This window comes from Sinocyclocheilus anshuiensis, unplaced genomic scaffold, assembly GCF_001515605.1.
Source record: "Sinocyclocheilus anshuiensis isolate Anshui unplaced genomic scaffold, SAMN03320099.WGS_v1.1 scaffold2827, whole genome shotgun sequence".
Taxonomy (NCBI): Eukaryota; Metazoa; Chordata; class Actinopteri; order Cypriniformes; family Cyprinidae; genus Sinocyclocheilus; species Sinocyclocheilus anshuiensis.
Window position 1 is genome coordinate 32,821 of NW_015552534.1, and position 18,010 is coordinate 50,830.

At 41.1% G+C, this 18,010-nt stretch overlaps 1 protein-coding gene across 4 annotated transcripts in view; it reads left to right on the plus strand.

Annotated features, from left to right (window-relative positions):
- The window catches only part of LOC107663742 (LIM domain kinase 1-like), a 38,783-nt gene that overhangs the window by 2,583 nt on the left and 18,190 nt on the right, over window positions 1–18,010 (plus strand). Inside the window, exons 2-3 of one of the 4 annotated variants that reach the window (XM_016454051.1) lie at window positions 1,540–1,639; window positions 17,499–17,637. In XM_016454051.1, the coding sequence (XP_016309537.1) occupies window positions 1,540–1,639; window positions 17,499–17,637 (239 nt within the window). Of the gene's footprint in view, window positions 1–1,539; window positions 1,640–7,155; window positions 7,216–8,638; window positions 8,777–17,498; window positions 17,638–18,010 lie in introns of those variants that run through there. The other 3 variants (XM_016454054.1, XM_016454053.1, XM_016454050.1) reach the window with 3 other exon arrangements.

The window sequence follows — 18,010 nt, forward strand, 5'->3', positions numbered from 1 at the left end:
ACACACACACACACACACACACACACACACACACACACACGGCACCGGGGATCAGTTGGGGGTTCGGTTCTTGGTCAAGAGTCTCTCCTCAGTCGTGGTGTTGAAGGTAGAAGAGAGCGCTGGTCATTCACTCCCCCCACCGACAATTCCTGCCGGACCTGAGACTCAAACCCACGACCTTTGGGTTACAAATCCGACTCTTTAACCATTAAGCCACGACTGCCCCGCAAATATTAACAGCATCATAAAGAAATGTGTGAGCTGGAGACTGACACTCACCTAAAATCCCCCACTGAACTTGTGTAGTTTGTTCAGTGTTAATAAAGTGACTCGGCGTCTGTTTCGCGTCTCCATTCATGTCTGCAGTGAGGTCGGACTCTTGGCACATTGTGTTGATCTGTGTTTGTAAGAATGGAAACAAAATGGATTTTCATGTTGATGTAATTAGTATGAATAATTTATGAACTATGGATTGGTCAGTCAAAAGAGGTCAAAAGATGTCAAAAGAGGTTTCAGTGTTTTCCTATCATTGACAGTAGCAGCACTGCCACCCATAGGGCTGCGATCATCAGTAACTGACTGTGCTGAGCTGAGCTGCATGACGTACGTCCGGCTCAGTACTGTCCGCTTATATGTGCTCACAATGTGCCTTTGTTGTGTTTGTGTAGTTCTGTTGATAAAGCTTTATTGTGAAGGTGAAGGAAAAATGTATCTGTTTTTAATGCATTGTTGTTGTGCAAAAAGCACCCTAATAGTTACAGTAAAAGCACAGAGAGAGTATTTATAAATTGAATTCATATGTGACATGACATTTAACAAAAGTAAAGTCATTGCAATTGTTGTAAGATAGAATTTCAGAATACATGAAACTAACAGCTGATAATAAAACACAGGGAAACCAGGGCTTAAATACACGAGCGATAACAAGGAAACAAGGGACACCTGGAGACAATCAAGGGCAACGAATTAGAAAAGAAACTACAAAATTACTACAAACTGCACAGCAGACTCAGGAGACAAGAACTACAGCAGTCCAAACGTAAATGGCTAAATCAGGAGCATGGCCCTGTTGGAAAAACAGCATATGCTGGTTAGGGATGTTTTGAAGCATGCCAGCTGGTTATGAGCTGGTTTACACTGGTCCTAAGCAACTAGCTCCTGCTCATAACCAGCTGGCATGCTTCAAAACATCCCTAAACAGCATGTGCTCTTTTTCCAACAGGGATGACGGTCATCAGCGAATGAAACACTGTTAAAGGGATAGTTCACCCATACATGAAGAATCATTTTCTAGAGTTGCTCCAAACCTGTATAATGTTTCTGTTTCTGTTGAACACAAAAGATATTTTGAAGAATGTGTGTAACCAAACAATTACTGGTTCCCACTGACTTCCATTTTGAGTTGATCAGCATTGGTTAACAACCCTGAAAGCTACCAGCAGTCGTGCCTGTGGATAATGCACACTTTCTGTTTTCGATAACAAATGCTGTTTTGCACATGTGTGTGCTGATGTGAGTGTGTTGTGTTTGTGTGTGCAGCCGGCGGCAGGTTGCCGGAGTGTGCGGGCTGCAGACAGCGCATCTGTGATGAGCAGTACCTACAGGCCCTGGACACGGACTGGCACACGCTGTGCTTCAGGTAAGAGCTGCGCTGCGTCTGGAGGAGCGATCCGTCAGCGTGACAGGACACTGTTGTTCTGAATCTGAGTTTGCATATCACCAAAGCTGTTTGCATTGCTTCCTCTCAGTAGGCTGCTGCTACACAATCTACACGACTACGACAAGACTTTTTCTTTTACCCGAGATGTGAATTTAGAGTTCAAATGATCAGATAAAAAAAACTCTGTACCACAAAGTAATGTTAAAATCTTCTTTGTATTGAGTTGTCCCGATACACAGAAGCTGCCATACAGTGCAGTCCGACTGACCAACACATGACTCTAATGAGACGCTTGTCACTGACGCCGTCAGAGCAGAACTCAAAAAAGAGAAAGTCCAGAGAAATGTTGATTATAAATGCCATTCAATAGGGAAAAAAATCATTTGACACCATGTTTATCAATAAAATTATTTTATTAAGTTAATTATTAAATTATTACAAAATAACTAAATAGAAATTGGTTAATTTTAATAACCCGAATGTTTGTGTGCTTATTAGAGTTATTTATTTATTTATTTATTTTTCTTCACTCACTATGTAGGCAGCACACGGCGATTTGAAACAGCACTAGTGTGTTCTTTTGCTCTGCTTGTGTATTTTATTAAACCTTAAAAAAACCTAAAAAGGCAAACTAGTGCTGAGCGACTCATTTCTTGCCCTAGCAGAGGGAGTAAGACGCTTACAGGACAGATAAGCGGCCTTTGTTTGGGCTTTTTCTTTATAATTGCTCCTTTCCCAATAATCCATCAGGCCGTTGTTTGGTCAGCTGTTCGTCTGTGCCGACGGCGAGAATCACATGATTCAGCACATGATAGCGATCGGTTCCTTCTACCAATCACTGGAAGCTGTTTGTGTCACATGATCCCAGGTGTGTGGAGGCCTCTATCTGAGCGCAGAGACTCTTCACAACGTTCTGCTGTGCTCATGTGTCAATCACAGTCATGAGGCTTGTCGAAGCCAAACACCTACACAATTGCGAAACGCACACACAACCCACTCACATGTACACAATCCCATCTCAAATCAAGCTGCTGATCCAGTCAGTTAAAAGAATGAGTTCTATTCTTTATTCTAATATTTGACTAGTGGCTATAACAGGAACAGTCATGCTAGCTGCTGTCTGATTCGCTGGCTTTAAGCAATATCTGCACAGGATTTCAGAAGTTTGTTGGGAAACTGTGTTTTCAGGGTACCAGGCTCATACTATATATATTATTTTGTTGTAATTATGCATGATGGTAGTATTTTTTTTAATAAAAATAATTACATAAAATTTGTTATTTATTAATGCTATTAAATAGTACATTAAAACATTAGCGTGTATTCTTCAAATATTGTTCAATTATGCAAACATTGCATTAAAAAGATTAATTGAAAGTAATAAAATAACAAAGTAACATTACACAGAATAAGTGGCAGGTCTGTTGCACTTTGCAAGACTTAATGCACAGATCTATTTTGCAGCATGAAAAATTAAACTTTTATTTAAATTATGAATGGCTTATACACAGAAATCAAGCAAAAAAACGCTTGATAATCAATGAAGCTGATATAACTCAGAGGTAGATGAAGTACACAAATCAAGTACTTGAGTAAAAGTACAGATACCCTAATAAATATTACTCCAGTAATAGTATTAAGTACTACTAACAGCTGCAATCTGCTCAATCCAGTTTGTGAATGAATCGTTCAGTGCGATTTGTGAAATGATTTAACAGGCTCATTGAAAATAATCAGTTTGTTCATGAATCGGACAGCGCTATCACATCTCGTGTGTGACGATTTCTCAACAAATAACATTGTTTTTATGAAATGTAGTGGAGTAAAAGTAAAAGTTTCCCAAAATAAAAATACTTCAGTAAAGTACAGATGCTTTGAAAATTGTACTTAAGCACAGTAATGAAGTAAAAATACCACTGATATCACTTCAGCTCACCGACTGTCTGAAAACTTCCATTATAATCAAAAATCTGTCTATGCTGCTTTATTAATCTCATATTTACATTGTGTTTAAACTGAAACGATCTGCGAGCACAGAGCTGATGCTGAACAAACTCAGTGTATTGAGTGGATTCTGACCTAAACGCTTCTGACTGGTAATTGCATTCACGTGCTCAACAAACATGTCTGTGATTGGACGCTGCAGAAACGCGGTGTAAATAGAAACCATTGATGCTCTTCACACAAATACACACGGGAGCGTTTGAAAGCAGCTGCTTATCAACGGGTAACGGGTTATGTTTTTAATATTTAAGTATCGACTTGGTACCGAAGTACTGGTGCTTTTGAAATCAGTCATTTGGATTAAAAACTGATGAAGTGTTTTCCAGCCGTTTATGAAGAGTACTGGTCATGTTTGTCTGGATCCGAGCTCAAGCAGACAGTCAGAGTCCATGTGTGAAATGCCTCGCCGCGTCATCTCTTCCCTGACAACAGCGGCTTTGCTCTTGTTTTCTGGTGTGTCGTATTGCAGTCGGTCACTGAGTCACAAAGCTTTAACCAAATGCAGAAGCTGAACTTCCCTATAGTACTGAAACAGAGATCTGCAGACCTCGTCCTCATGTGGGATTTTCCATCACGTCTGTCATTGTCCAAGCACACTTTAATCCAGCGGATGGAGGATCAGTTCTTATTTGCTTCCTCAGAACAGTCCAGATCCGCTTAGGTACCCATGACTGAGCGAATGGCCGGATCTGTTTGTGATTGCCAAAGACTCGTGCAATCACGATGTGAGCGTTAGGCTGTCTAATCATCAGCTCTGATCACGAGGGAATAATTGCATCAATGTGAGGTGATTAGCTGCGTTGTGTTTCATATGAGGCGATTTTTGCGGTCTGCATGCAGCCTGTGTCAGCTGAGAGACCTGCGCAAATTACCCAGAGTTTTGGGTTTTACACTTTCATTTGCTCTTTTGATTTCATTCTGTCAGAGTCTTGCAAATTCCAAATGTTTGAGGCAAATATCTGATGCAAACAGCAGTTAAAGACATCAGCGTACTTGACAAAGTTTAATAAAGCATCACACAAAAATGTGCTGAATGCTTTAAATATATTTGTGTGAATTTGCCTGACTCTGTGCACTTGTGTTATGATCCTTATTATTGCACCAAGCAGGATTTGTTCCTGGATCAAAGTCCGTGTTGGTCAAGAACTTTGTTCATCACCAGGTTTAGTGAGAGTTAAGGCTGGAGGCTTGTATAATATTTTTGGTGACTTTTGTCCTCCCTGTGATTTTAGGGATTGTTGATATTAGGGTTGGGGATTTCATTAACATCATGACGACTCACTCATGTGACTGTCAGCTAAATGTGGATTCACAACACAACTCCACTATCAGGAACAAAGCTTCTTAGTCCTGGAAAAACATTCCTGTTTGTCAGGTTTTAGGGATGGATTTGAGGGCTTGAACAGCATCCCTGAGGATGTGCCATTTCCCTCAGATTGATGAGGTAAGGTGGTTAGTGGTTAGGGGTTGGTTAAGCAATATAAGTTATAGAGAACATGAATGTTGTCCCAGGACCAATAAAACAGTTTAGATCCAGAGACACTGGCACGTCAGCAAAAGCATTTCCATTGGGTTTGGAAATTGGCACGATAGTGAACCGAGTCTGAGCTGCCGAGACGGAGGACACTTGGCACGGACATCAGGTCCGAGGGAAAGAGAGGACTGTGGGTTTCTGGAGATCTGTGGCCTCAGCTGTGAGCAGAGAGAGGCGGAGGTTGAGTAAAGAGGTCACTCCGTCCCCATCTGTGAGCCAAACCTCGACTAGGTGCATTTAAATACAGGAAATATATGCAAAAAATGGATTTAGTCAATTTTTTCGCTTTGCTGTTTCAGTTCTCACTTTAAATATCAGTTCAGTTTTTTTTCTCTGAGGTATAGTTCTGGTGGGATTGTAAGTCATGGAAGGGGTTGAAGGCTGTCGTTGCATACTAAAGCAATGTGAATGGTTCCAGAATTCATCATCCACTGCCTTCCAGACAGACACGAGTGACAATGAATGAAGAACGCTGATGGAAAACAGCTTAGCGCCCTGGTTTATTTGGAGGGCTGTAAGTTGTCCCTTGGGTGGGAAAACACAGTTTTCCTTGGAAGACATAAACAGAGCTTTAATTTCATGGGAAAATAGCTCTGATGCAGAATGCTGTGTTCCCCAACTCTCAGCAGGGGCCGAAATCACTCGACTTCACATGAGAAACTAGTCAGAGCTAATGAAGAAAAAGTGGGCATTCATAGCGTGGTTTAATACAGCATCCATCGTGCTGAAGACATCAGATGAGAGATATAATAAAAGCTTTCTGAGTAGTTATTAGAGTGACTTTATATAGGAGATTATTGATGGGATATTGGGTGGCTGATCGATGCGGCTCGGCTGCCAGCTGATATTCAGGATTGGAGTTCTAACCCTAGAATGAGCAATAATAATGATGATGCTGGACTTAGCCAACACCAGTAATGCAATCTTATAGCTGGCTTTATTAGAGCGTCTGTTCCACACACACTAACAGCCCAGACCAGTTCATTATTCCCAGCATTAACCTCTCACCTTAAATCAGCTCCACATGTTGTAGTCGCTAAACGCATTACAGCTAGAATACTTCCAGTGTTTTCCAATGACATAATGATCTTTCTGACAGCGGCGTTCCCCTCGGAGCCCTGCTTCCTCCTGAGCTTTCTTTCTTACTTTCAGGGAGTTTTTCTTTGCCGTCGTCGCCTTGTTTTTGTTCCCAAAAGGGTTTCAGCCCAAATCTGCTCTGAAATGCTGCTCTGTGGTAATTGCCATAGTTAAAAACAGCAGCATGTAAATTGATTGATTTTCCATCCGTGCTGCTGGGAAAGTGCAGTGAGAATCTCAGGGACCCCGGTAGAGTCGATCCATCAGTCATATGGAGATGTTTCTCAGTGTATCATCATCACAGGAGGTGAGGCCTCAGCGCTAGAAATAAAGCATCAGGATTGAAACCCTAAAGCCATCATAGTAAGATGATGATGATGATGGAAGTCAAGAATGACTCAGACAGGCCTTAGATTGATTCAAATCGATTCATCATGAATTCAAAGCTTGTTTTTTGGCTTTTAAGATTAAAAAGAATCTGCTCACACCAGTCACTCATTTGTCAGATGGACTGCACTGCATGGTCACAGGAGCTGTGTGTATTTCTCTATTTATGGTATGATTTTTTGCTGCCCTCTTTCTTTCTCATCACATTTGATTCAGCAAGAGATTTGATTCAGAGATTCAGTAGCGGCGCTGGAAAAACTGTCAAGAGTCAAGAGTTAGTGTCTGTGTTGATGGAAGTGCTCGATTCTCAATCCTAACAGACAGCAATGATCTCAGGTCAGCCTGCTGTCGAGGCTGGGGAAGTACAGGAGGGAAGGACTGCCGGGTGCTTTGTGTTTCAGCGCAGGTCAGATCAGCTGACCCCAAACCCGTCTGAGGAACTACATGTGCTGCTTCACTGTCATTCACACACATCTCATTCAGCAGTCAGAAAGAGCAGTCTGATTCATCCACACAAAACCACTCTGATGGCGTTCCAGTATCGCAGAGGAAGGTAGGACGAGTTTGACTGAATAAACAAAAAACCTCCAATATGTACAGCACTAAATATCGCTTAACACTGTCATATGGTAGGACCGTGGTTTGTTGATGTATGGTTAAAAGGTTTTGGATGCTTAACCCACACTTAAAAATGTGTGAGTGTTATTGCATTAAAACAGTGTTTTGATGATTTTAGTGGATGTATGAAGCAGACTAACCGCAGGTGTAGTTCATCACGCTAACACGTTTATTACAGCCCAGTACTTCTGGTCTCAGTGTTGTCTGAACAGTTTATCTGTTGTTTTATCTTTTAAAAGTAACACACTGCTTTTTATCAAGTGCCTTCCTTGAAAAATTGCTATATTCATGTAAAGTATGTAATGTGGTTGATATTCTGCTAATGCAGTGTTTTTATTTCATCAGTTATTTAAAAGCTATAGAAACACAAAGTATGAAGGAATCCTATCATTAAAGGGTTAGTTCACCCAAAAATGAAAATCAGTCCATAAATTACTCACCCTCAAGTCATCCTAGGTGTATATGACTTTCTTCTTTCAGACGAATCCAGTCGGAGTTATATTTCAATAATAAAGTTAAATTTTTACCGTTTCATAGATATATTTTAGATCACCAAACAGAAAATGTGCAGTGTGAAGAGACAATAACTGTAGTTGCACTATAGCATTATATGCTGTAGATATCTCAAAACCTGACCCTATCCATTTCTCAAAGATATAAGCAGTATTAAGAAAAAGTAATTGTATTGTATTCTAATTTCTGTCATATTTATTTGCTTGATCAGTGTATTTTGCTTTATTTGGCTCAGGTGGGCTGTAAGGCTCTTTGAATTAGCTGAAATAATTTGGTGAAGTCTTATTCAACTGTGACTACACCGCTGATCTGTACGTCTGTAACTTTGTTCATACACACATGATTTATAATGCATAAGTATTGGTGCTGTGTGGTGAGTATCAGTCAGACAGGAAGTGTGTGTTTGTGTGAAGGGAAGGGAGGAGAGAGCCGGGGTCATGGGGTCACAGAGTGAACACACAGCACAGGAAGTGCTCTCACACACACACACACACACACACACACACACACACACACACACACACACACGAGTCAATAAAGTCAATAAAACAGAGCATTCATTAGACACTACAGAGCGAAATGGAGAACACTGCATCCAGAACATTACAGAAAAAAGTATATTGTATTGAATAAACAATTTTGCAATTCTGTAAAAAAGTATAGTGATTGAGTAAGGTGAATATATTGTATAGGCCTACTGTATGTACTGCAAGAATAGTATTGTGCTGAATATTGAATAGTACTGAATGTTTGTATATATTTCACAGAGTGAACACACAGCACAGGAAGTGCTCTCACACACACACACACACACACACACACACACACACACACACACTCAGCAGCAGCAGAGCCGTGTGGTGTGCTGTAGAGATGAGCAGAGTCCTGAGCGATCCTCCAGCAGCGCATCAGAAGGTGCGAGCGCTCCGGGGACAGATGATCTCCTGCAGGAACCAGCGCTACCGCCGCGTTAAAGGCACAGCGTAAGACCTTCAGATTTGTGTGTGTTTGGAGTAGAGCTGTTCGTGTGATTCAGATTGTGTGGAATTACCTAAATAATTAACTCTATTATTTGTATGTCCCAAAACATATCAGTCGTGAATATTAAGCGTGAATCTTTCAGTTGAAGTCGTTTTCGAATGGTTTGTGTGTCTGATGATCAGTTCAGAAGGGTGTGTGTAAGCTGTAGTTTCACTTCCGTTTTTTCCAGCAAACAGTGTTTCGTTTAGATGTGGTTGTGTGTGATGACTGTGTCTCTTAACCCTTGTATAGTTTTTGATACAGGACTGTAGTGTGACTTGAGTTTTTTGTCTGATAACTAGGTTGATCAGCAGTGTCCTTTCTCATCCTGCGTTCTCTTTCATGACTAGTCGTTTTTACTAGTCAACTGCTGCAGTCTTTCAGAACAGAAGACCTAGACAGACATGCAGCGCTCACTTATAGTTTCTGCCAACATCATTGCATTGTAGGAATGTGCTAACATAACTGATGAGTTTATGAGGAGACTTTCATATTATGAGCAGTAACACATGAATACTGATGACATTGACTAAATACTAAAATGTTTTACATGCTACAAGTGAATCTAGGCATCATAAAATTGTAATATGCAAGGATAGATACATATTCATTTTGAATTCTCTTTAAAAATGTGTATTGTTAAGTGAGATTTCACATTATTCATTACCATCCATTCTGGGGTGCGTTTCCCAAAAGCATCGTTAGCCAACTATGGCCGCAAGTTCCGTCATTACCAACATAGTTCAGTGATTCGGTGTTTCCCGAAACCATAGTTCAAACTAACATTAGCAAACAGCGTCGCAAACGTACATGGTAGGAACTACAGCTCTCCACCTGTGGTTAGAAGCATAGTTTCTTGTTAGTAAGACATATGGACTTAAATAAATTATGTTCTTGGGCACAATAAGCAAGCTTACATGCAGTACAATCTATATCTTCCATTCTATTTAAATACATATACATTTTAATCAATACATTTTAGCGCGTCCTCAATAAGCGCCGTTTTTGAAGAGTGCGCATGTGCATAAATGCCTAAGGGAACCCCGGAGTGTGACGTAAGAGGAAACCCACGATGAATCAAACATCAAATAAAGCAAAATGACAGGGAACAAAACATAGTAAATTAGTCATCAGGTGCCATGTTCAATACAGCAGCATCTCAGAGATGTCTAATCTGTTAAATAGCAGAAGTTATTACTCCACCACTTGTGTGTGACGTCATTAACAACAGCCGTTATTGTTGAACTAATGTGGTTCAAACGACGGAGATGCGACCGTGTTTGGGAAGCAGTCGTGACTGGCTAGTTAGTTTCCACAACAATGCATCGTACTATGGTGGTTAATCAGTGAGTTACGTACGGGAAACACACCCCAGGACGTGTTTATGGTGAAGTTAGAGTGTTGATTGGAGTACACATGTAGTTAGACAGTCTCATGCTGTCTGTGCAGTTGAAATGATATTTCAGTAGTTTCCCATGCTAACGTGAGGTCATTTCAGGCTGTGATTGCATTGCATTTTTTTCTTTTCACCATCCTGGAGAAAATCCAAGATTGTTCTGACAAACCCCAGAGTTGTGTGGTAATTCCCACCTGATTCGCCGTTGTTGAGAGACATTAACTGTGGCTGTGTGCACGCTGCGGTGTTGGGCCTGAGAACTGCATTTCAGCACAGCATTGAACTGAAATCGTGTTCGGGCCCCCTCTCCCTCATCGGGCCCTTGGAATCGTCCTAACCCCCCCCCCCCCACCCACAGCATCACCATTGTTTGCTTTGTATTACAGTGAACCAAAGCAGCACAGTTATGTCTAAAAGCATGATTGCACTGATCTGAGCTGTACTCGCTGTACAGTGTGTGAGTGTAAACTGCGTTTGGCTTCTAGCAGATGAGCAGACGCATGCGCAGACTGAAGCTGGGAGACTACTGGGGAGGGTGGACGACGAATGCCATTACTCAAATAAATCTAAGCGCATCTAAATTTAGTTTCTGGTCAATGGGCAAAATGTTTTGTGATCTGATGAAAGCAAATATAACTTTAATTAAAAAGACTGGCTGCTGTATCAAAAGCAAAAGGTGTTTCAAGCCAGTATTAGTTGAGGTAGTGTTGAAGTGTTAGTTACACACTTGTGCAACCAATTTATTTTAAGTCTTTTGTTTTTCGTTTTTGTATCTGTTTGTTTGTTACATAACATTATACTTTTACATCTCAAAAATCTGCAGTTTTAACAGGGGTGTGTATACTTTCTTCTATACCCACTGTAGTTGTTGAAGTTGGTCTTGATTACAGAAATCTGTCCAGTCAAACTGTATTATTGGTAGTATTTTTAGTGTAATTGCTAATGAGTCCTTATCGACAGTGAAGGATCTGCTCACGTCTGACTCTCTGACTGAGACAAAACATCGGTTTAAAACTACACAACACTTCATTATAAAATCCACAGCTCACACCCTGCAGAAATCTGGGTGTATTTTTGAGTTGAATTTTACAAAACAAGTTAATACTGTGGTTAAAACTAGTTTCTGCTACTTAAGGTTAATGTTCTCGTCTAGAGATTTGGAGACGATCATCCATGCTTTTATATCATCTAGACTGGACTGTTGTAATGCTGTGCATTTAGGAATTTCTCAGTCATTAGTGAATCGGTCGCAGCTTGTTCAAAACGAGAAAGAGGGACAGAATCACTCCGATTTTAACATCTGTGCAATGGTTACCAGTTAGATATCGGATCGATTTCAAGGCACTATTAATATTTTTTTACATTTTAAATAGTCTCGAGCCCTCTTATTTGTCCGTTCTTGTTACTCTACATAAGCCATTAAAGAATCTGAGATCTGCTGATAAACTATTGCTCCAGGAACCACTGACCCGACCGATCGGCCCTTTTTGACAGCCGGACCTCGCTTATGGAACAACTTACTGCTACATATCTGCTCTGCCTGCTCTCTGATCGCTTTAGAAACAGCTTTGCTGTTTTGTTAGTGTCTATGATTGTACTGTAGCACGCTGGGCTGCTCTTTTGGCAGTAGAAATGTGCCCATAAGAAACTAAACTAAACTAAACTAAACTGGAGTCTGTCGAGTGTTTGATGTTCGCTGTGATCGCAGGCACTGTTGGAATATGAATATGCAGATATCCCGTCTCTACACATCAATCAGTGATGACCGCGTTTGCATGTCTTGATGGTGGCTGGTTTGTGTATTAGTGTGCTGCTTTAATCGTTACATCATGTCATTTACAGCATGTCTACACTAAAAGCCAGTGATCATCAAGCCGTCTGTCTGAACTGTATTACATCACGTCCACACTGGAACCAAGAGGAGTGACGTGACGAAACCAGAGCACTCCTGAAACAGTGTTCACTGAGTCTCATCTCTGTACACTAGATGCTGCTGTGTAGATATATACGGAAACACGCCAAATCTCTAAATAAAGGTCTGTGTTGTGCGGCGGTTCATTTGTCTTCTGTGGGATCAGATCCAGATCTTGGCTGGACTGTGAGGGCAGTTCATTATTCCTCCCGACTGACAGAATGAGAACCAGAGCAATGCATTCTGGGAAGGGCTTAGTAAGCACAAAGAAAGTGCTGGCATGCAAAACCGTTCCCACAAGACACCCCCAAAATGCAAAGCACGTCTAATGCTGTTAAAGCACACAACCTGAGAAAACAGCAGGCAAATCACAAAACATGCTGTTCTTACAGTGAAGCTTTATGATGTCTGGTTTATCATTCGTTTGATGAGAGGAATCTGAACAGCTGGTTTATACCAATCAAGTTACAAAAAAAATAAAAATTATAATAATTTGAGATGAAGCACCTTTTCTCTTTCACTAGGTTGCACTTGTTTTAAACTTTGAAATACTTATGTTTTATCTGTGTATGACACCCTGAACATGTAAGAATGACACAGAATTACTTGGTTTCATGTTTTTATTGTTAAAAATCTGTGTTTTTATAGGGCTTGTGTGATTGAAGTTAATGTCTGCTGAATCTAAGCTTCACATGCTGTAAACGTGTCCAATAATGTGCTGTTTTGCACTAATGAGTTTTAGTTTTCATGTCTTGGTGTTTTTAGGTATGTCAGAAATGACTGGGTTTGTTTTGTAGACCAGCAGTATTGAGTCACTCTTTCACTCTCACACAAATTAACATTTTCTGAAGATGTCATTTGTAGTATTGCTAATAATAGTACCTTTGGGGAAATTCTGTCTCAGTGGGTTTCAACATGCGTTTTCACATAGACAAATAATACAACATAACAACACAAACACAAAAGTGGCAGTGCCGCTGATCACCCACAATCCTCTAGCAAACGTCACTCAGTTGGTCTTCAGAGAATGTCAAAATCTGGTTGTTTTGTGGAGCACTTACTGTAAATGGGTGTTTTTTTTTCCCAGCTCCCCTGAGTCTGATGAGCTTTCATGACGAATAGAGAACTTTCCCTGGTGGGACGGCTCTGTGTTTGTGGTTACTGGTGAGTCAAAGTGAAACTGATACTCAACACAGTTGGTCTTTTCCTGCTGTTACGGGACCTGCTGCTCTCACGGAGGACCCGGCTGATGTCGGACACTCATCAGGACAGGCCAGTGGATGGTTTTGAGGGATCGTCAGAAGTGTGTGTTGATGGAGCAACACTGAACCCCTCACAGAGCTGTGAAGCTTGAGTACAGCTATAAACTGACACGGTGTTTGAGTGTGAAGGAATAAGGAAACGTCTGTTTATCTGGAGCGCTGCTCACCTTATCTTAGCCTTTCGCTCTTTACTGCATACCTTACTCAACATTACCATAGTTACACCAAAACACTGTAGGAACTGCAGTCATTGTGACTAGAGTAAACCTGCGGGGAAGGGACATTACTCACCACTGTATTATTTATGCTTTCACTTTAGTAACAATGACTGTAAACTTTGCTTGCTATGGTAAATCAAGGAGACCCGAGGAATGAAACACATTTTATTAACCATGTTCATATTCCTGAACCTAACGAAAGGATTATGTGTAGAAATTAATCAATATTTATTTTATTTATAACCATTACTGATTATTTTTGTTTATATGTCCAATAACCAATCTGCAGAAATTAGTATAGAATATATTTCATGTCTCAACTGTAGCTCCTCTTACATGTGGCGTTCCCCAAGGTTCCATCTTTGGCCCAACTCTGTTTTCACTATACTTGTTACCTCTAGGCTCGATTCTTAGGAGGCATGGAGTGTGACACTCAAATCTATCTGCCTTTGAAGCGTACTGACAGGAAAGGTTTAGAAACCTTGCTTGCTTGTCTAAACAATATACGATCCTGACTGTGTTTCTCACTTCTCAGATGTTTCTCCTGAGGAAAAGAGCCCAGTAATCTCACGTCTGTCTCCTGTTTCAGAGGAGATTTCAACAGCGTCTCAAACTGTTCTCAGATAGGCCAAGATTTACAAAGTCAAAAACGCAAATGTTTGAACTCAAATGTTTCAAGACCAAATGATCCGAGCTGCCGTTGACATTGATTTTATAACTCTACTCTTACTGGCTGTCAGTTATTGTGTTGTACATATTTTCATTTCTGAAAAAAAGGAACGTTGGGAGACAGATCTGAGACAAACAGATAGCTGATAAATGAAACTGAAATGAGATGCTGTTAGATCTCATGAGCTGTGAAAGAAATCCTCTGGGATGGGAGCACGTCCAAACAGCAAGCTGAAGTCATGTGTTCTGGTGTTCTGACCCCGGATCAGTAGATGGGCGCTGAATGAAGTGCTCATCTCATGTAGGAGATGTGCTGTGATGAAGCGATAGAGAGGATGACCTCCTCACGCCGGCTCTGATGGAGATATCCGAGCCGGTGAAGTCAGACAGATCGAAGAGCGATTCACAGCATCCGGTCTGTCTCCGCTTTCATCATTAGCAGCTGATAAGAGAGCCCTGGAGATCACGGCATGAATTACCCAGCATCCTCCGCATCTGCCGCCAAACGCTTTCCTGTTCTCATCGGTCTAATGGAGAGGCCGTCATTGACAAACACTTCACTCTCATTCAGGCCAGTGCTTTATGTGCGTTTGCTGAGGGAAGCATGACTTTTACTATTGCTTAGTGATTCGACCAAACCTGAACACTAACACAAGCATTAAACTACCACCCATGAATGATTCCTCACATTGACTTTATTTTATTTTACTTTCCTTTTCTAAGCGATCACACAGCAGATTCGGGCCTTGGCTTGCATTGAACAAGCACACAGCAGCGCTTCAGCATTGTGGACAAACAGCACTCTTTCTGAAGCTGGTGTCTGGGGTTTGACTGCTGTGACACTTTCTATATCTGTAGTCTGTGAGGGGAAACCGTGTTCTGCGGCGGTGGTTTGTCAAACTCTTGCTGTTATTATCAGCACTGCATCTGCTATTATAAAGAATGATGAACCCGCTGAAACATGCTGCTTCTCTCCCTAAAGACAGGTGAATTACGGCACACATCAGCATTCTTTGGCTTTCCCAGTTCAGTACAATAGGAACGCTGCAGTTCTTCCTTCTTCTTCTAAAATAATCCACTTTATTTGCATTGTGTGAGGCCACATACATTAGCTGTCGTCCGGTGAACAGTAATTAGTTTACTAAAGCCTTTAACCAGGTTACTCACCGGTCTATAGAGCCATTGTTATCAGGACAAATGCGTTTCCTCGTCTCACATGAATACAGTGAGCTTCAAGTTCAGTTTACAGTAGTTCCTTATTGACGTGGGTAACAAGGCAAAATATGAGCTTGAATAGATTTGCTTTTACACGTATTCATTTAGCAGAGGCTTTTATCCAAAGTGTCTTGAGGAATGAGGAATAGAACAAGTGATTTCAGCATCATTCAGAGCAGTGCAAGCTAGAACAGGGAGAGATTCGTCTGTCTGTAGGGTCAGAGGAACTACAGCAAATACTCCACACTTCATTCTCTTTAGCTAAATCACCCGCAAGTGCATAGATGCTGTTTTATTGTAAACATCTACACACTTCTGTAATGTGTCAAATTTCAGTGGTGCGATCTAACGTTTCTCTTTTGCCTTGCTTGAGCTCATAGTGTTCTCAAATAGGTCCTGTGGCATGTATGTGAGAAGGCACAGCCTCTTCTTCACTGTGATGTGATGACATGATGCACATGATGGATACTCTCTACTAGGACTAGTAGTTGTACTGATTAACAGCTCACTCACCACTTTTTGTAATAATGAGGCAAATCCATATGAGCAGGCGTGAGATGGAGGCTTCGGTCAGGAGGTGTTTGGCCTCCGTTCAGAGGTTGTGATGGAGGTTCAGGGGTCATTGAGCGGCAGATGGTCATTAATGAGCTGGACTCCCTCAGGCTCTCTTCACACACAGAGGACAGTGAGGTATCGGCATCTGGCTGCTGTTATGACACACACACACACACACACACACACACACACACACACGATGGATGATCTGACGTCATGCTGATGCTCGTGTGTTTCGGTCTTTCAATGCATTTGCTCTGTCTCCTGTCAGCTCATCTCAAACATGTTACAGAGTTATAGCCGTATCAGCATGTTCTTTGGTTGTCTTATTCATTGTTAGGGTGCTAAATATAGTTGTCGATCCATCAGTAACAGTATGACAATGTACATTTCAATCACACCACTAGATCTTCTATTGGAAGAACGACACCAATTGATTTGATTCGTTTAATGTCTTCATGATGATTGGTGTCCTTGATATTTACGAACTGCAGTAACCGTTTTCTAAAAGCACTAAGGCTCTTGAAGCTGTGCTGTATTGTGAATCTGTTGCGTATCATGACTGTATTCACATCGAAACACAACCTCTCATACCATATTACCTAATTCTAGTTAAATGAGGCTGCTGCCAAACAAACCTCAGAATTTCAAAGGATGACAGTCATTTCAGTTGGGATTTTTTGGCCAATCTCAGGCCTACATGGTCTGATATGTTGCTTACTAGCATTCGTACTCGTCAAACTGCTCCGCTGCCAACATACAAGAGCAGACGTACAGCATCAAGTGTATATATATATATATATATATATATATGTTATGACACAAGTTTGACCTGTCGATCCATCAGTAACAGTATGACAATGTACATTTCAATCACACCACTAGATCTTCTATTGGAAGAACGACACCAATTGATTTGATTCGTTTAATGTCTTCATGATGATTGGTGTCCTTGATATTTACGAACTGCAGTAACCGTTTTCTAAAAGCACTAAGGCTCTTGAAGCTGTGCTGTATTGTGAATCTGTTGCGTATCATGACTGTATTCACATCGAAACACAACCTCTCATACCATATTACCTAATTCTAGTTAAATGAGGCTGCTGCCAAACAAACCTCAGAATTTCAAAGGATGACAGTCATTTCAGTTGGGATTTTTTGGCCAATCTCAGGCCTACATGGTCTGATATGTTGCTTACTAGCATTCGTACTCGTCAAACTGCTCCGCTGCCAACATACAAGAGCAGACGTACAGCATCAAGTGTATATATATATATATATATATATATATGTTATGACCCAAGTTTGACCAACATAAAAAGGCTTTCAAAGAAGTATAGTGAAACAAGCAGAGAGAAAGTTCCAGTGGTCAGGGAAAATAGATGACATATGACAGAATGTTATTGGTGCATGAATTTGATCTGAATGCTGAGCTTTGCCCTTGTGTTTGATCTGCAGGTGCTGTGAGTGCGGCGCGTCTCTCTCACACTGGTACTATGAGAAGGACGGACGTCTCTTCTGTAAGAAGGACTACTGGGCTAAATTTGGAGAGCTGTGTCATGGCTGTTCAGAGCCCATCACCACCGGACTCATCATGGTGAGTCCAAACCATCCCAAACCCAATCTCTGCGTCTCTCCTCACCCCACAGTCCTGCTGTCCGTCCTACGGTTTCTCACAGCCGCTCCAGTTACACGGCTCCCCAGCGATTCTCCATTCACACAGTCACTGCTGCATATCACTCGTGAGCAAATCAACCGCACTCCTGTGTGCGTTCATGAAAGAGCTGCTATCTATAATTCAGACGCAGAGCTCATGAAGGGAGCGTTTGTGTGGCCTCTTGTTTTAATGCATTCACTGCTGGCTGGTTTATTTAGTGTTTCTACAAGAGCGAGAGCTGTTTATTTGACAAGAATCATTTACATTTACATGTATTTACATAAAATTTACATTATTTTAAAACATGATCAAA